Here is a 17,605-nt window from a genome sequence, read left to right as displayed (position 1 = left end):
ACGCGCCGTTGAATTTCGCAGGACTCATGGAGCCAATTTTCGAGCTCGAGCGACCGTGAAACGTATTCAGATTCAGAACGAGCGCCGGACACGCCCCGAAATGGACAATGCGGCGATGTTTCTCCGCAAAGTTAGTGCTGATAGTTATCGGTCATTTCATCCGCCTTGTTTCTTTTGTAAAAATATGCGTATGACATAGTATAGAAGTAGTAAAAAACACTTGGTATTTTTTTAAATACAACTTTGAAACGTACATTCAAACATTTGCAATTTATCAGAGAGAGAAGTTTGTGCATCAATTATTCTATATTTCGAAATTTTTTAGTTTTAATAAAAAGTCGAAAAGTCGTGTGAGATATATCGATTAAATATTAAAAATCTTTTGAAAAGGATATTTAAAAAAAATCAATTTGCAAAAGTTACGCAAAATTTAATGTTTATGCAATCGAAATATGTACATATTGCGTATTGATACATACATTTAGAATTCACCAATCGAGCTCTTGGGATGTTATCCGAATTGAATTTTTCAAAGAACTCTCTTAGATCGTATATAAAAGCTAGCCGAAGGCGTTGAATGATATCATCGATCGCTAACGAGTGCTACATACATATAATATTCTTCCTATCCCGGAGTGCGCAAATGACATTTTGATAATTAAACGCACGCGCACACGGCGATCGTTGATGAAGCAATTTTACCGGGCAACCCGCATTTCTCTCTCAATAAAGAGAGAGAGAGAGAGAAAGAGAGAAGAGAGATCATGGAAACGAGTGGCGCACAACGAAATGATAGAGCTCTCACTAAATCAGCAAATTGGGAAGTAAATCGTGCGGGATATTCCCGCAGCCCGTTAGCCGCACACATGCATGAATGCAGATACTGGATAAAACACGTAGCGATGCGTGCATGTGTTTGCGCAAAGAAAGACAGAAGCGAAGGAAATCCGTAACGAACTTCGCGCAATAAGAATTGCAAGTAACACGTGTGCTCGCCAGTATTATTTCGGTAGCGAAGTCAATTTGCAATCAGCGGTGCAGCCGTTCTCCCTCTTCGTTCTCCCCGCAGAGTCGACAGAGAAAGAAGAGTATACCCTGTATTTACCATAATGTGATAAGAGACGAAGTGTATCGTACATTTAAATGAGTCCGGGCTCTCTCTCCCTATACGCGTCTTTTTTTCTCTCTCATTTTCTTTCTGTCTTTCTCTTTCTTTTTTCGATAGCGCTTCCTTATCCCCTTAAACAGTTGCCAGTCGCACAAAATCCCTGTAGAATTCGAAGAAAAGTGGATTTTTCTACTCCCCGAAATTGCTCGCGAATGTGTTCATTCGCAGGCGATTAATGAGTTTTAGGAAAAAATTTGTTTCATGTCCTTTATCGATGTGCAAATTAAAAATCCTTAAAACAGATATTGATATACATATATGCGAATTGTTCATTATAAATTATAATATAAAGAATATTCACTAAAGTATTCTAAAAGATTCGTTAAAAATATATGTAATATTTATATTTAATGCGTTTTCCACGTTTCTTTCTGCATCGAAAGTGAATACGCGAATATATATATATATATATATATATATATATATATATATATATGTATATATATAAAAAAATTAACTGAAATTCACACGATAATACTGCTTGATAATGCACTTTCTATTATGAGCAGGTGGGGAAAGTTCATAAGATGCACGAAGGGAAGAAAAATATTTTCACTATGCTCTTTCGTCGCGTTCAAGACGTTGAAGAGAAATTAAGTGGAACTTATATCCTCTCAAGTGGATCAGTACACACGTTAAGCCACATCGGGCTGTTTACAAGTGGCTCTCTTTCGAAAGTGAAGGAAGTTTCGTTAAAAATTCCGTCTGTGTCAACCTCGCTTGCCACGGTTCGCTCGAAGCATCCGTTGAAGTAGTTCTTTTATTTCTTCCTTTTTTTTATAAACTTTCTCTATCTTTTTTTTGCTTGTAAAGTCTACAGCAAATTTTACTAGCAGAAAAAAAAACAAACCAGCATAAAAATCTATTATAAATACTAGATGATATTATAAATAATAAATAATATTTCTATATACCATTTAGCGGCAGAAATCATTTATTTATTTTAAAGAGTATTTGCTCACAAAATATTTTTACTCTTGTCAAAAGCCAGCTATTTATTTTTAACATATGTTGACAATATATTATTATTAACCTTTCATTACAATAATAAAATCATTGACGAGCAGAATTATCACAAATGATTAAAATATGTGGTAATTTTTTAAATTTTAATTTTGAAATTCTAAGTACACAGATTGTTTTCGTTGACAATAATATAAAAAATTATTAAATATATATTTTATTTCACTTTAAAATTTTCATAGATTCTCTAAAAAATAATTTGTTAAAAATTGTATTAATTTTTATTTTTCCATTATCTTAACTCGTAATGGTTTATATTCCCGAATGCTTCAGTGTAAAGCAGATGCCATAACAGGTACATTTAACTGCGATGTAACGAAATGACCCCGGGGAATAGATTATAGAAAGTGCTGCTTAGAAATGGCCGTATGCATGCCAAATGTAACTGAAGAATCATAAACGAGACCATTTAACGAGGGGGGATGTAAGATAGAAGGGGATATATAATGCGACGCGAGAAGAACGTGAATGGGTAACTGAATTCGAGGATATTTAAATTTTCAAATGCCGGGAATTCTCAAATGCCCGGAATTGTCCCATATTCCTCCATCTACACATTCGGTTTATCTATCGAGATAACCTAGTCGTTTGCCTAAAACGTTTCGCGGTATGAATGTCTCAATCGCGTAAAAAAAAATATATACTTTTGCCATTCTAAACTCGTAAAAATGATTTTGACTCTGGCAAACGTATTTAAATGAAATCAAATCTCGAAGATCTATAGCCCATTTGTATAAATTTCACGAAATCAATTCTAAGATCTGTAATGCAGCTTGCCAAAATAATTGAAGATGATATTTCTTAATTATCAATATTATTTCTTTCTCCCCTTTCCAATAAAAAAAATCATTTATTAGAATTATAGTAAATTGTAAACTTATATATTAGTATTGTTACATTTAATTCTAAAAATGACGATTTCATGCGACCAGAACTTTTTAAAAAGCGAAGCACAACGTATGTCCGAAAGTTAAATAATCGGGGGAAGATATAACGAGACATCTCATTTATTAAATGACGTATTATGTTATTATAAAAATGCAATTTTCGTTCGCGCGTAATTGTAGTTATATTTATGCAGATTCATACATACATACAATATTCACACGCACGTTCTCGAGGGTCTTTTCCGTAATCATCATCCATGCGAAAGGATGAGCGTGTCTCGCTATATAACGTGGCTCGCGCGTCCCGCGTCCGGCTATGCAACGAACATTAATTAAATCGAGCAGGTCGTGTAGAAGAGAGAGGGAGGGAGCGTCGGCATCCCTTTGAGCTTGTGGCAGTCACTATCGCAAATTAAAGTCCGGTTTGGCGCGCGTGAAAATAATTCCGCGAACGCGCGCGCAGATTCCGCACGTTCGACCGAGTCTCGATTCGGAATATTTATTCGGCGAGCCGGATTTATCGTTGATCCTCCTTCCACCGCATCCCTCTAACGCTTCCAAATAAATCTATACATATATATATATATATATATATATATATATATATATACATATCGCTCGAATATATCGTATCCTATATGGAAACACGCCCGTGAACATGTACTTGGAATAATCCTCTCGAAAATAACAAAGGATCCCCGAACGCCCGGTTCTTTTGCAATTCCGACACATATATGCATTGTCGTTCTTTGATTCGTCTTTGAGTATTGTTAACCACAGTCGAAATTTCCATAATTGTCGAACGAGAAAAAATTGTGACGAAAGAGGGGTAGTTAAATCCTACAATAGCGATCTTTCGCTCTCGCTCGAGATATTTTTTAATCGTACAATCTCTTTGAAATATTGAAAAAACTGCTCACAAACAAATGCAAATATTAATCTTTCAATTAATTTCTCTTTCGCGACAAGATTAATTAGACAGTTCACGCTTACTACACGCGTTCGTGTTCGTCATATCGAATCGCCAACGTAATCTCCGATCTATCGCGCGATTTCTAAGTGAACTCTATTTCCCTGTCGTCGTAAACTCTCATTAGATTAAATCCGAGTTTAAACGTTCGGTACACGAACGCGCGCCGTTCTTTTCGGTCTCGGGAAAAGAGTCGCGGCTAAATAAACGCCGTAACGAGCCGCGAGGCAATGGTAATGACGCGGTGGACTTTATCGCGTCGATGGAGGATCCGTAAATTTTCATTAGGCCGACATGGTACGGGAAAAGCTCGGCGGTACCCTTCCGGCTCTCCTTTCCCGTTGCCTCCCAGATCTCGCGCGCGCGTTACCACCGGCTATTTTTTTCTTTTCTTTTTTTTTTTTGCGTCCGATCTCTCGGTCGTCTGCAACCTCGGCACACTTAATCAACTCTCGTTACAGTTTAATGGCTTAATACCGCACGGTAGCTTTGTCCGCGAATCTCTTGGTCGCGGGTTAATTCAAATTTAAACCGTACCGCGTACGACGATACTCTTTATCGGAAGTCCAAATCAGACGAAACGGGATTCCTAACTTATTCTCGTACTGGCTGCTAAATGGTTGTTCAGAGAGCTCAGTCGTTCGACAATCGCTGCAGTTAATTGTTCGCTTCTCTAACAATCTCCTCAATAGAATATATCGGTATTTTGCCCGATGCAATATTTATTTATATTATATAGCTAATAACACACACGTTACTAATTAAATTTCATTATTTGCGACTTTAAAAGATTTTATAGAGTTTATCATAAAATTGAAAGATAATAAAGTGAATTTCATAAAGATATTTTTTACAGGAAAAGAGAGTAGAATTTATATAGAAACTTTAAATAATACATAATTCTCTAGAATTACGTATGATATTTCCATTTCGAAATAATCTCTCTCTCTTTCGTTCCGTCTATTTCAGGCTTTATATCTGTCCGTAAGTTTTGCATAAATGATGGCCGTTGAATCGTACTAGCGAAATAGCGATTATGCTACCTATTACTTAGACTTATTCGGCAAAGTAGGGGCTTCTGCCGAACACTATTCAGGACGATCGATATAGTGGAGGTGGTTTCCGTTCTTTTGAAGCGTCCCAGGATGCAGCGGAGCGTGGAATACCGTTGTTAACAGCGCGCGGAATATTCATGTATGCGCAAAGTGCATGTGTGAACTGTAACGATGGCAATCAAATTTCGCTACCGCAACAGCGGAGTATGCAACCGCGAGAAAAATTCGAGATAAAAGGGCGAGTGGGATCGAAGGATTACTCGTTGGTGCTCGGTATGGTAAATGCGATAGCCAGGTTGTTCAAAAAAATTATGGCTTTATGGAAATTTGTGTTCAGATCTTTTAGTTGCAAAAGAGAGAGATATATGTAGAGAGAGAAAGGATCAATTCATTTATAGAGTGACAATTGGCGCACAATTTTCTCGTGTCTGACTAGTTCCAATCAAAATTTCAAAATCAACTTGATATAATAAATACGAGGATATATATATTGCAAAGACTTACAAAAAAATTTATATCAGAAGCTCCGTTCGTTTCATAAATTAACACGTGCGACTAAGTGTCGGCTTAACGCCTATCGAATTGATTCTTATAATTGAAACTAAACTGTCATTTGTTGCATGCCGAAACATAATAAAAAATTATGGAAGTGTGTCAGCAAGTGTAAACGTAGTTAAGGTCGCCGTGTTCGCCTCGAATGACTATCGTCACGCGCATTATCGATCATCGTCACATGCTTAAGCAGATCATGGATTGTACGTAATTAATGTATGATTACTACGACGACCTCTGCCGTCACCGTGCGCTCTGGAGAATTTCCGCGACAACCATCAAGGGACTTGACGCAAATCGATCCGATAATCGCGAGATCGGCCGCCATTCCCTGCGGAGTGTGCACTTAACGACCGTTCCAGGAGCGATAAACTGCCGATTCGAATTGCTCGAGCGACGAGTTGCCGTAACCGCGACCCTGGAAGATTCGATCGGAACGACAGAATTCAATATCCAGAATGCACAAACGGATAGGAGTCTCCGGTTTCATCATGCGCCCGTATCAATATTGACTCAGGCGCTGCTGCCGCTAATACTGACAACCCGTAACCTGGCCGATAGGTAGGTTTTGCAGATCAGAAAATGGATCTGTTTGAAGATTACGCGCTCGAATATCGATAAGTCGGCCGTCAATTTTTGGCGCGCAAATTACAGCTCCAATCGTGAATTATTTTATAAAAGAGAATAGAGATAAGAGAAAAGGATTACGAAATTATATAAAAGAAGTTACAGATGCGCGGCTTTTACAGGCGATGATATTTCAAATGTAATAATCTATAAATATATCTATTATTAAATTTTATTTTTGCCTATTTTCTTATCTTTCGTTATGCAGATAATTAACGATGGATATTTTAATTATTCGCATTTATTATTCAGGAAGTGTAACTATTATCAGGGAAAAATAACACGGCGATGTGCATAAAAAAATATAAATAAAAAAATAACAATAAATAACTGAAACAAAATAGGCATAGACATGAAAGTAATGTAAATAAAAGTCCGTGCGTTTACGGTAAGTGTATGTGTGTGTGCGTGTATATGTAACATGTAAAAAAATTCGGACATGATTACGAGCACAGTGTGTCGTGTACACGTCGATGCGTCTTTGAACGAATGATGGATATTACGGTTGACGTGCGACGAGGGGAATCTTTTTTTGTGTACAGCTCGTTATTTTCGGATTAATCTCGAGACCGCGCATGCCGAAACTCGAAAGAGGGAAGAATTCGTTTCGGCGAGTCGGCTGGGGGGTGGCGAAAAGGGAAAATAGGAAAAGGGAGGAAGGGATGCAGATTCATTTGCGTACAAACTTTAATTTACGATGTAAATTCCGGGAGAAATTTTGCAGACTAATTTTCTACCACCGGCTGTCCTTTACGTTGAAGCGTCAAACCTTCTCCAGGCTTTTCTCTCGTCAGCATCGCGCTTTCTTCTAATGAGAAAAACGTAATAATCCGCCGTTGCGTTGGTCTAGCACGAATTTCGATGATCCGTCTTTACGGTGGCAAAATCAACGCGATGCGCTATAGATTAGCATATTAAAGTATGACCTAAATATTCCAAATATATGTACTTTGCGCGCAAAGATAAGAGACTTATGAAGAAATACTGATAAAACGATTTCACGAATGAGAAAAAGTATGATATATTTTGCAATTAGAAGAAGCATATATTATATTGCGACAGAAATAAATATAAATAACAAAAGGCGCCATATATTCATATATATGCAGTGCCACCAATTTTTCTCTCAGATATTTTATTTAGAATATTTTGAGATATCGATAATTCTCTATAAGAAATATATAATAATTACTCCTCCTGTATACGACATATATTATAAAAAACATTCGCAGAATGCAGTTTTTTTCGGAAACATCCGATAACGGTTTTCCGGTGGCCGAAACGGAACGTCGAGCCTCGATGAAAAGCGCCGTTGTAAAAAGTAATCGCGGCGGCAAAAATACGCGTCTGATACGTCTGCGCTCTCTGCCCTTTGATCCCTTTTTAGTTAGCGATCGCGCGATCGGCGCTAAAAGCGCACACCCTGAATGTATACGGGTGGCTTGTTCGTCGGCCACGGCGCCTTTATCTCTCGGTCGGGAATACACTCTCTCCCTCGGTTGGGGGATATTTCGTTGAGACATTCTCCACCGAGCCCCAGTCCCCCCACCGAGTATAAATTGCAAGCTCCGTTGGTCCTTTTATTATTTTCGACGCGGTTCCGCAATGTGTGGGCAAAATCGATTCGTCCGTTCATTCAGCACCATTGGATATTGCCGTATATCGCGGGTAAACATTTGGTTTACCTAACTCGTCGTATCATCCTTGTTATTTCTCGGCCGCCACGATTGCTTTTGTTGTATTTCGACTTCGTACCGACGCGACGGTATATACATATACAGAAAATATACGGAATTCTCGAACGAGAGGAGCGCCGCGAATTTCTCGCACGAGAAACGAGATTAATGAAACGTACTTTGGAGATTTTATATCTGTCGGATGTTTGTTCTCGATATTCAGATGTGCGTAAATATTGAAAAATAATTTTACATTAATCCAATTTTCTACGCCAAATATCTAACACCCTCGCTCACTTCCTGGATAAATATTCTAATCGATTTATCATTACGATCATATATACATTTGAGAGAGATTACTCTTGCATTAAAAATTCAACTTTATATAATTATCACTGTGTCCGTCATGAAAGAACAGTGTCACTTCCTAGCTAGTCATGCTCAGAGCGGCGTGTATGACGCTGCGAAAATTTATTCTGCCTGGTTACAGTTCCGCGCACGTGTAGCTTCTCTAGCGAACGTCCGCGTATTTGTACACGCCTCCACACGTATACCGGGCACGTGCAAAGTTGGGGTCGTGGCAGTTGCCGGTTATGGGGTGTAGCTGGCATGGAGTCAAACAGCGTTCATAATTTACGTAGTTTCGTCCGCGCGACCGCAACGCGACGGGGATCCACGTAGAGCCGGATATCACAACAATTTTACTATGCGCCGCATTCCGCCCTAAAACGTCCAGCTGCCATTCCGCGATCCGGCGTTCTCGTCACGGCAAAATATCAAATAGATCCGGCGCGAACGCGCGGGATCATTTATCAATAAATATTCATCGTATATCATAAATCATTGCGACTGGGTTATTCACACTTATTCCGTTGCAAACGCCAAACCTACAAGCGCAGTGACGTGACTTGAATGCACCAAGACTGACGTGCAAGTATACAACAGCTCCATCTTTGATAAATATATTCCTGATATATATATTTATATATATATAACATGTATGTATATACATGTATATATATCGCTTATTTAATGGTATATCATTTTATATTGTATATTTGTATAAATTTGTACATCAATTTATCTTAATTTAGCCAAATTTCCAATATTATTAAGGTTTCTCAATTAATTGAATTTATCACATTTTAAGATGACGAATCATTATACTGTACTATAATATATGATTTATAGAAAAATATAAACAAACTGTATAAAAAAGAAAAAAGCATAAAATTATAGAAAGATCACGCTATCTAATATATATGTAATGTAGCTATAAGATAATCTATAATAAATAGATATAAAATATGAAACATATATTTTAAGAAATAATATATGTCTATTATATCACAATTTCTATGCAACGAAAATACATATTTCTTCGAGATAACATTACAAAAAATTACATGTACAATTATGTGCAGCAAATTTTGACAATAGCAGAATTTTCGAGTAGTAAAACCGTTTGAATCGAGATTGAACGAGTGTCGGACAATCAGTACCGCACGATTTGTTCAGTCAATCGCGGTAAACGAAAGAATCGGCGAATAACACTCTACGGGACACGTGACGCAATTTCGTGAGAAATGGAATTGCGCGCGGGCAAGCAACGTGCCTGCTAAACGAATTCTCCGTGGACGTTGTAGATCGCAGGTTGCTGGGACAGAACGTGATATCGAAAGGAGTTTCGAAGTTCACAATGTCGCTCTGGGGAAGGGAGGGAAAAGGGAAGACCTAAGGAAAGCAAGCGCTAAGTTTTTAGATGTTGCAAAGACGGCAAATTTTGCGAACACGGAAAAATTTGAACCATCATTTCTTAAAGCGGAATCAGCATTTTCGCGAATACCAGATCTGCGTGAGTTTAACGAAGTGAGGGTGCACACGTTGTTCACAGATTCAGGTTAAAACTTTTTCAACATGTATTGCCAATAGTAACATTTTAGTAGTGTACGTGCCATCGTATAAAAAAATTTTAGATAAAAATCTTGTAGAATATTCCGAAATTTTTTACGAAAATTTATATATTTAATCGTTCCTTGTTTTACATTTTAAATAAAAGGTTTAATATAAAAAAATCGAGTGTAACTTTCAAAAACGTAAATCGCCAATTTGTCGCCTCAATTTCTGATTTAAGCTTTGCTCGCACCCGTCTTTGAATTTATGGAATAAAGTTTGAATTACACGGCGAGAGTGAACCACGCACGCGTATTTTATGCCGAAAGTTACAATTTACAAAAAGTTACAGAAGAGTTTACAGAAAAAGGCGACTTATATATATGTGAGGCGTTTCTCTCGATCATATTAAAAGTATAGCAGTCTCTCCTGAAAGGATGACGACGATAACGACAGTGCGCGTACCTGAGGTAATCGGGAAACAGAGTAAGTGTACGGAAAGAGAGCGGACGCCCTCGATTGTCCCGGGTAGGAAAACGACCGAAAGTTCTGCATGTTCGGCTCGCAGCAGTTTAAGTTTCCGCGGGGCCCCAAAGTTATAACGAGAATTGCTCTCTCTTCCTCTCCCCCTTCTCTTTCTCTCTCTCTCATCTCTCTCTTTTGCTGTAAAGTTTTCCACCTCCGAGTTCCATAAGCGCGCGTACATACCTTTCCCCATTTTTCTCACTCTTCCTCTCTGTCTATCTCGGCCTTTGCCGGTTTTTTTCCACAGCACCCGTCCTCCTTCTCTCATCTCTATTTATGCGGCTACCGCGGAATTGTTGCATACCCCCGCCGCGCTGTGTAAGCTGTGTGTACTTCGCACAGACATTTTTTTTCCAATGCAAAATCCACTGCCTCTATTCTCTCCCTTTTTTCCTTCACCGCGCTCTCCTCTTCCGGAGCACTCTTCGCGTTTGTCCCCGTTGCCTTTCTTCACGCCGGATATTCGTACGGCGCGAATAAAACGCTGGCATATTTCAGACTTATCGCCCCTTCCTCCTGCCTGCACCGAGAGTTTTCAGCTCCTTTATTGCGCTTAGTTTCATTCTTTTCCGGTTTACGATATTACCGTAGCTATTACACGCGTTTTGGTATTCTTATCCTTGTCCTGCTACACCGCAATATACCGTTCGATTCTACGATTCTACTGTTTTGCGACTCCTCGAGATGCCCCATAAAGTATTTAGCGTTTTTAGCTCAATTATATTATGTACAGACGAATACTATAAAAAATATAATATATAATAGAATGTTCCAAATTTCTCGTTCCTTTATCTATTCTGTAGTTAATTTGTGAAATATATCTTTTTTCTTTTTAAAAAAAATTTTATTAATGCAATATCTTTCTCTAAGACTTTTTAATTTTTAACTTCGAACAATAAATAAAAGGCAAAAACAAGTAACATTTTGAAAGTTTATTTCGGAAATAAAATCTTATGGTATTTTTCGAATGGTGCACATTTCTCGTATGGATATGCTAGGTAAATAAATAAACTACAGTAGCTTCAAAGCTGCCTGTATTATTGTTTTCGTCGACAAGAAAAACATTATTTTTCTGGAAATTTATAATTTTATACGACGTATTGAACACGGTACAAGCCAAATATTTTTCTGATTTCTTATAACGATAGCGCGATCCGCCTTAACAATTGAATTTATATCTTGACAAATAATAATATACATATGTAGCAATATTTATAAATACAAGAGTTATAATTATACTATCAATAAAGTTTTACACGACGTTGTAAACTTTGAAACCTTTGAAACTTTTGACTCCTTTCGATATCACGTTCTGTCCCGCGCGCTGTTTTATTTTTAATATCATTTAATATCATAATAGAAATTTTAATATAAAAACATTACAAATGCAAATAATATCAATCTGTTTTATAATATACGAATGTGTCTCGTTAGTATTCTCCAAGATGATTTAATGGTGTGTTTCCGTATTACGATTATCGTCAGGCCTGGATTAATTTCAATGTGTCTGATTATTGATACTGTCGCACTACTGTGGAAACCCTATTACACTGTCAGACTGTCGCGCTTAAGTACCGAACGGTACTTTGAGTAAGGTTCCCAATATAATCGATATTGAATGGTTGGAATGGTATCAGCCCTTTGACCCGCATTGATTTACAAGGATATTGTCGCTATTTGTCAAATCTTGTGTTATCCAACAGTCAAGAACAGGAGACCTGTGACTCATTCGGAAGATAATTAGCGCAATGCGCGCGTGACGCTATTATTTGTGATATAAATTTAGGGGATATAACCCTATATATATATAGAGGAGGGGGGGATTGTTTAAAATTTTAAATACACAAAAATTTAAGTACTTTAATATAAATAAATCTTCCACAATTATTTAAAAAATGAACTAATTGTGAGTCTCATCTAAAGTTTCCTAATTTTCGTGATAATAAGAATTAAGCTATTTTGACTTTGAAAAAACTCTGCCATCTTCCCTTTATTGTCTAGAAGTGATTCGCCGTAACGTTTCCTGCAGCGAGAGCGTGATGCTACGAAAGGAAGAAGGGAGTGAGGGCGCGGAACGGGCGTGCCCGAGAATGGGCTCGGATAGCGGTGCCGTTTCAAGTAGCATTTCCTTGGCACAAACGACCCTCTTAATCAATCGCTAGCACCTCTCTTCTTCTCTCGGCAGAGCTCGACTCTCTACAGCTCGAACTGCGCGCAGCACCATCCTCCACCTCTTGCTGCCGAAAGTCTAAAGCCCCCGTAACAAGCCGCAACTTCGATAAATCTCTCCGCACCGTCTTTCTTTCTCCGAGAGCCGCGATTCCGCGGCATTAGTAAGAACGAAAGAAGAAAGGCAAAGGAAGGATATATCGCGGATCGATTTTGGCGAAAGCGCTCGTGGGATACGATACGAATGGAGAGGGTAAAGGACCTCCAATTCGAGAGAAGAGAGAGAAAAACTTATGAAAATCCAGGATTTATGGCAACGTGCGCGGGCGAGAATCGGACCGGGCTGCGCCGTTGTGGTTCGGCTCTGACAAATCGCCCGGAAGTTAACGTTCTCGATCGTCTCTGAATCACCTTTCCGCAAAGACGGATCCCTCTCTCGATACCCCGTTTAAAAAGAAAAAAAAACTTTCGACCCTTTCGATATACGTATTTCGTATTTTGTATCCAAAGTTTGTATGTGCTTTACTTTGACGGTAGAAGCTTTCGACAGAGTTGTTTATTTTTCTTAAAGTCGGAATATCAATAAATGATATGCGATATCGGTTTCAAATTTTTTTTTATGTTAGTCTAAAGTTTGGAGCTACATTATATAGTTTAGGAGGAGAGCGTGTTTTCTCGTGAAACTCGCGTCGTAAAGAACGAAAATTGGTACGGTAAAATTGCAATTGAGTATTATAAACTCTCGAAACGAATCGATAAGTATGATCTAAATAGGAGTTTAATATCGGATTTCATCGTGAAATTCTCCGAGCTGCGCATATTACTCGAGTTAATATAGCGAGGTCAAATTTCTTTTCCAATAAGTATAGGAAATTGCCATTTTACATTCAATTTCAAGTTTGAATGATCGATCGAAAATTTTCAAATTTCAGAAAATTTCGATAAAAATCATAGTATCAGAAAACATAATTTTCTTAACGCTCGTGTTTTTCACGAGAAAAGCAATATTCAGAGATTTTCTTCATTGACTCTGAGATTTGTCAATGGATCTTTAAACTGAAAAAGCGAATAGCAATTTGGGACGTTCTATATAAAGAGAGGTACGTGAAATACAAAGTATTTGCCGTTCTATCTTTAAATTCGAAATATAATCTTTGATTACTGAAAGACGCTGCGTCTTTCGATCTTTGAGTATGAGAAGAACTCGCGTGTCTTTCGCGAAATTTTTCGAACTTAAATTTTTTCGTATCGGCGTCCGTAAAAAGAACCAACGGAGTAGAATTACTTCGAAGGAGAAGGAGCATGAATGCTTCGGTTGAATGGAAAATGGCAACTACAAGGAAGGTCTAAAAGTTTGAAGCTTCGGGAAACCGGATGGGGAAAGATTGCGAGTTTAAGCATCGACATAAACGATTCGGCTTCTTGCTTTCCGCGCTCGAGAAACGATCCGGCCCGAATAGTCACCTGCGCTTAGAAGGAACCAATAACCGTTTGATTCCAGGCGTTTCTGAAGTCGAGTTCTCAATTGCTAGTTGCTAGACTCTCTGTTCGTAAGAACAGATAAAATCAGGAAACTCGCTGTATGCAATGGCAAAAATATAATTCCGAGATCCACGGCCGCTTCCGGTTTATTGCAATCTATTTATTTTCGTATATATAGTCATTTCTATCTAATTCTCTCATTAAATCTTAAACCAATTTGATATTGGAGTATATCCCGAGTGAATATATTTTATCTCGATGACAATTAATTCTTTAAAATTTATTAATTATAAAAACTAAGTAATAGAAATATTCTTAAATATATTTAGGCAAATGTCTTAATTTAAAGATTAAAGATGTTAAAAATATTAAAGATGTCAAAGATGTGCATATATTGTTAATCAATTATAAGCTTTGGATTAATCAAACATTTCAATTGTGACTTTCTGGATTTCACCGCCAAGAACATTTATAGGCTCGTGAGTAAATCGTTTTGTCGGTGCAGAAGTCTCGAATGTAATCACATAAAACAAGGATTGCTGTAATCCGTCGAAATAATTCTGCATTAGAGCACACACGGGTTCGGATACTGCGGCTAATCTATTCAGATCCAGAAGCGAGTGCTCTTCGAAAACGCGGGACTTAAACGCGATCCTAAAAATACGAGAGAGGCGACCTCCGTTATGATAAATCCCGACCCAACGAGTAGAAATTTATACGTCGTATAAGCCAATTATTTATTAGCGCCGCCGCACAATTCAGAAATAGTCGGGGAAGAAATCTCTTTAGTCTTCTTGCAACAAATCTCGATATAAAGAAAAATAAATAAACAAAATAGTGAGTCTACGCGCGCATCTTGACTCGGAAAAAAAGTTTAAAATTAAATTTCAATAAAAATTCAAATGTTCACTATTATATTCCGCAAAGAAATTGATTTATTCAATGTTATACCTCGTTTTTTGTTTATAAAATACTTTTATGAATCGCTTAGAAGCTCTATCTATAATTATTTCTTCGATAAACAAAACCTTGTCGAAAACCTTAATATATCAAAAATATAATAGTCGAGATCGTTATAAACTCGCTATTTTCTTAGTTGATCGATCGCAGCAGCTTTTATGTCTAATCATCTTCTACGATATCGTAACAAGCATACTTGTCCTACGCAAGCGTATCGTGTTTGATCAGTAAGCAAAAGCGAAAAAGAGGGTAAGAGGACTCACCTGTGCCAGCCGCTCCTAGCCTCAGGACTGCATCGCTTTGAAGAGAGATGGAGAGGGTGGCGGTGTCCTCGAGGCGAGCGAGAACCTCTTCGGGAATGTCCTCGGGTTCGCGGAGGCGGAGGGTGACCTCACCCCCGCCTCCGCCACCCTGACCACCACCACCCCCGGGACTCGTCGACGCCGAGTACATGAACACAGATCCGTATCCATGTAATGACTGTAGCGGCAGCCTCACGCCGCCCACTTCCCCGACCGGACCCTGAAAATCAGAAGGTAAATCTCGTCTTAGAGAGCTGGCGATAAAAATAATTTTAGCCGTGTAATTATCAAATTCTTTATTTCAAATCAAATTATTCGTTTCAACTCACAAATTCATAAATATTTTATTTTAAAACCAAATAAATATTACGAAATAATTTATATTTTAATTATATATCGATATATATAATTCTATTATCATTTTTCGATGGGTTATTTTTTAATTCACAAATTAATAAAATATAACAGTAACACTCTAATGTAATATTCATTAATATAATATTCATGAAAAGTTACTTTGTAGAAGAAAAGCATTATATTTTTGTGCATTATATGGGTTTTATAGGCGGTTCAATAACCAGAGAGAAAATCATGGTAATCCAAATATTATAAAAATCTAACAATGCATTTCGCGCATGAAATGTATATACTACACGAAAATATAAAAAAAAACGAGCCGCGGTTCTGTTTTGCCGAATAAAACGGTTGCGAAAACATTTGGCACGTGTGTTGCGCTTCCCGTAGAGAAATATCGAGAAGCCGCATAATATTTGCCGTGGAATTCGATTGGCCGGGATGAGTGGCCGGAAGGCGCGTCCGAATCGATCGTATAGTACACGTCATATTAAATTTAAGGCCACAATTTTCCCTTCGTCCGGTCGTATCCCGCGGGAAGACCCTTTTCTCTTTCTCTCTCTCTCTCTCTCTCTCTTCCTCTTTTGTGTCGTTCCTCTTGACTCTTATCTCACTTCTGACGCGACCATTGCCGCCGCAGGTAAACGTTCTCTTTTACGAGCGGAAATATTTTGCCAATTTCGCTGTCAATGCAAATTTCAATTCACGAGCGTCAATATTTGTTGACTCGCGCCGAAAAAGGATTTTGATGTACCGGCATTTTATCCGCCATCGAACGCGCGCGCGCTTAACTTCCGCACGAAGAGGGCTCTATATCGTATCGGTGAAAAATAAAGACAGAGGAATTCCCGACGAATGCGAATGAAATAGATCTTTTCTCCCGCTCGGGATCACAATAGAGAAAAAAACACATATAGAGGCAGACATACACGGACCTCCTCGCGGAAGCACAAGCTCGATTCTGTTTGAGATATTATTTTAATGGAACGGAGAGATTTCAATTACCGCCGCGCGTGTTTCTCCGCGTGCGCCGTTTCTGATATGCCATCGGAAATAATAAGAAATATCGAAGAAACGCGGTGAGAGATAATGATAGTCCATATTACTTGGAAAAAGTGCAATGCGATATCGAGATGGGATGGAAATTGTCCGGTGTTTTATGTCCGCGCGATCGATCGGTAAGTTAATATCACCACCAGCGAAATGGGATTATAGTGTTCGCTATAAATTATTTTGCTATTCTCCAAACTCACTAAACAGAAAGAGAGGGGGGGGAGGGAGAGAGAGAGAAATTGAGAGAATCGCCTTCGGCAAAGTTCATCGATTGTGGCCCATCGTGCGAAATTCAGTATTAATAAAGATATACTTTATTAAAATATAGTATTTATAAAAAAAAGTTTCTTATAAAAGATATGAGAATAATCTTTTCGGAGTAAAATAAAAAAAAATGTTTGCTCTGCGAAAAGAGAATATTGAAAAAATATGATCAACACAACGATCTGGTATAAGCAAACTGATAAAAATAACTAGTATAATGTTATACATCGTCATTGATGATAAAAGAAAACTGTGTTTTTCGCAAATTTACATGCAACGTCAAAGCTAAACACGGATATGTTTGTACCCAGGCATAAATTTGAAATAACAGATGTTGTTGGTTTCTGTAAACAGGAAAGTCGACCGATTCGAACAAACTGGCGAGAATTAAAAATATCAGTATAATACTGACACAAACAAGGTTTACTGGAAATGTTTGTGGAACTCCGGCACGTATAAATGCCATCTGTATAAAGGCAACGCGCCGCTAGAGAGTACAAACACTGGTTTTAATTCCGACGCGAATCTATACAGATGAAACGTACAAACAGAGAGCACTCCGTTTATCGATTAAAATATTATGTGCTATAATTAATAAAAAAATTTTTGATATAGAAAAATATAGAATATAAAGGAAAAAAATAC

The 17,605-nt window shown here is 37.9% G+C and overlaps 1 protein-coding gene across 5 annotated transcripts in view; it reads right to left on the bottom strand.

The window, feature by feature from the left end:
• The window catches only part of LOC145939600 (uncharacterized), a 405,991-nt gene that overhangs the window by 164,138 nt on the left and 224,248 nt on the right, over positions 1–17,605 (bottom strand). For all 5 annotated transcript variants that reach the window (XM_083044035.1, XM_083044036.1, XM_083044040.1 and 2 more), the window contains one exon: positions 15,251–15,509. In XM_083044035.1, coding sequence (XP_082900161.1) covers positions 15,251–15,509 — 259 coding nt within the window. The remainder of the gene's footprint in view (positions 1–15,250; positions 15,510–17,605) is intronic.

This window comes from Prenolepis imparis, unplaced genomic scaffold (genome assembly GCF_030444845.1).
Source record: "Prenolepis imparis isolate NDT839.2.m4 unplaced genomic scaffold, iyPreImpa1.0 SCAF_8, whole genome shotgun sequence".
Taxonomy (NCBI): domain Eukaryota; kingdom Metazoa; phylum Arthropoda; class Insecta; order Hymenoptera; family Formicidae; genus Prenolepis; species Prenolepis imparis.
The sequence above is the reverse complement of the archived record's forward strand: the minus strand, read 5'-3'. Positions and strand labels throughout refer to the sequence as shown.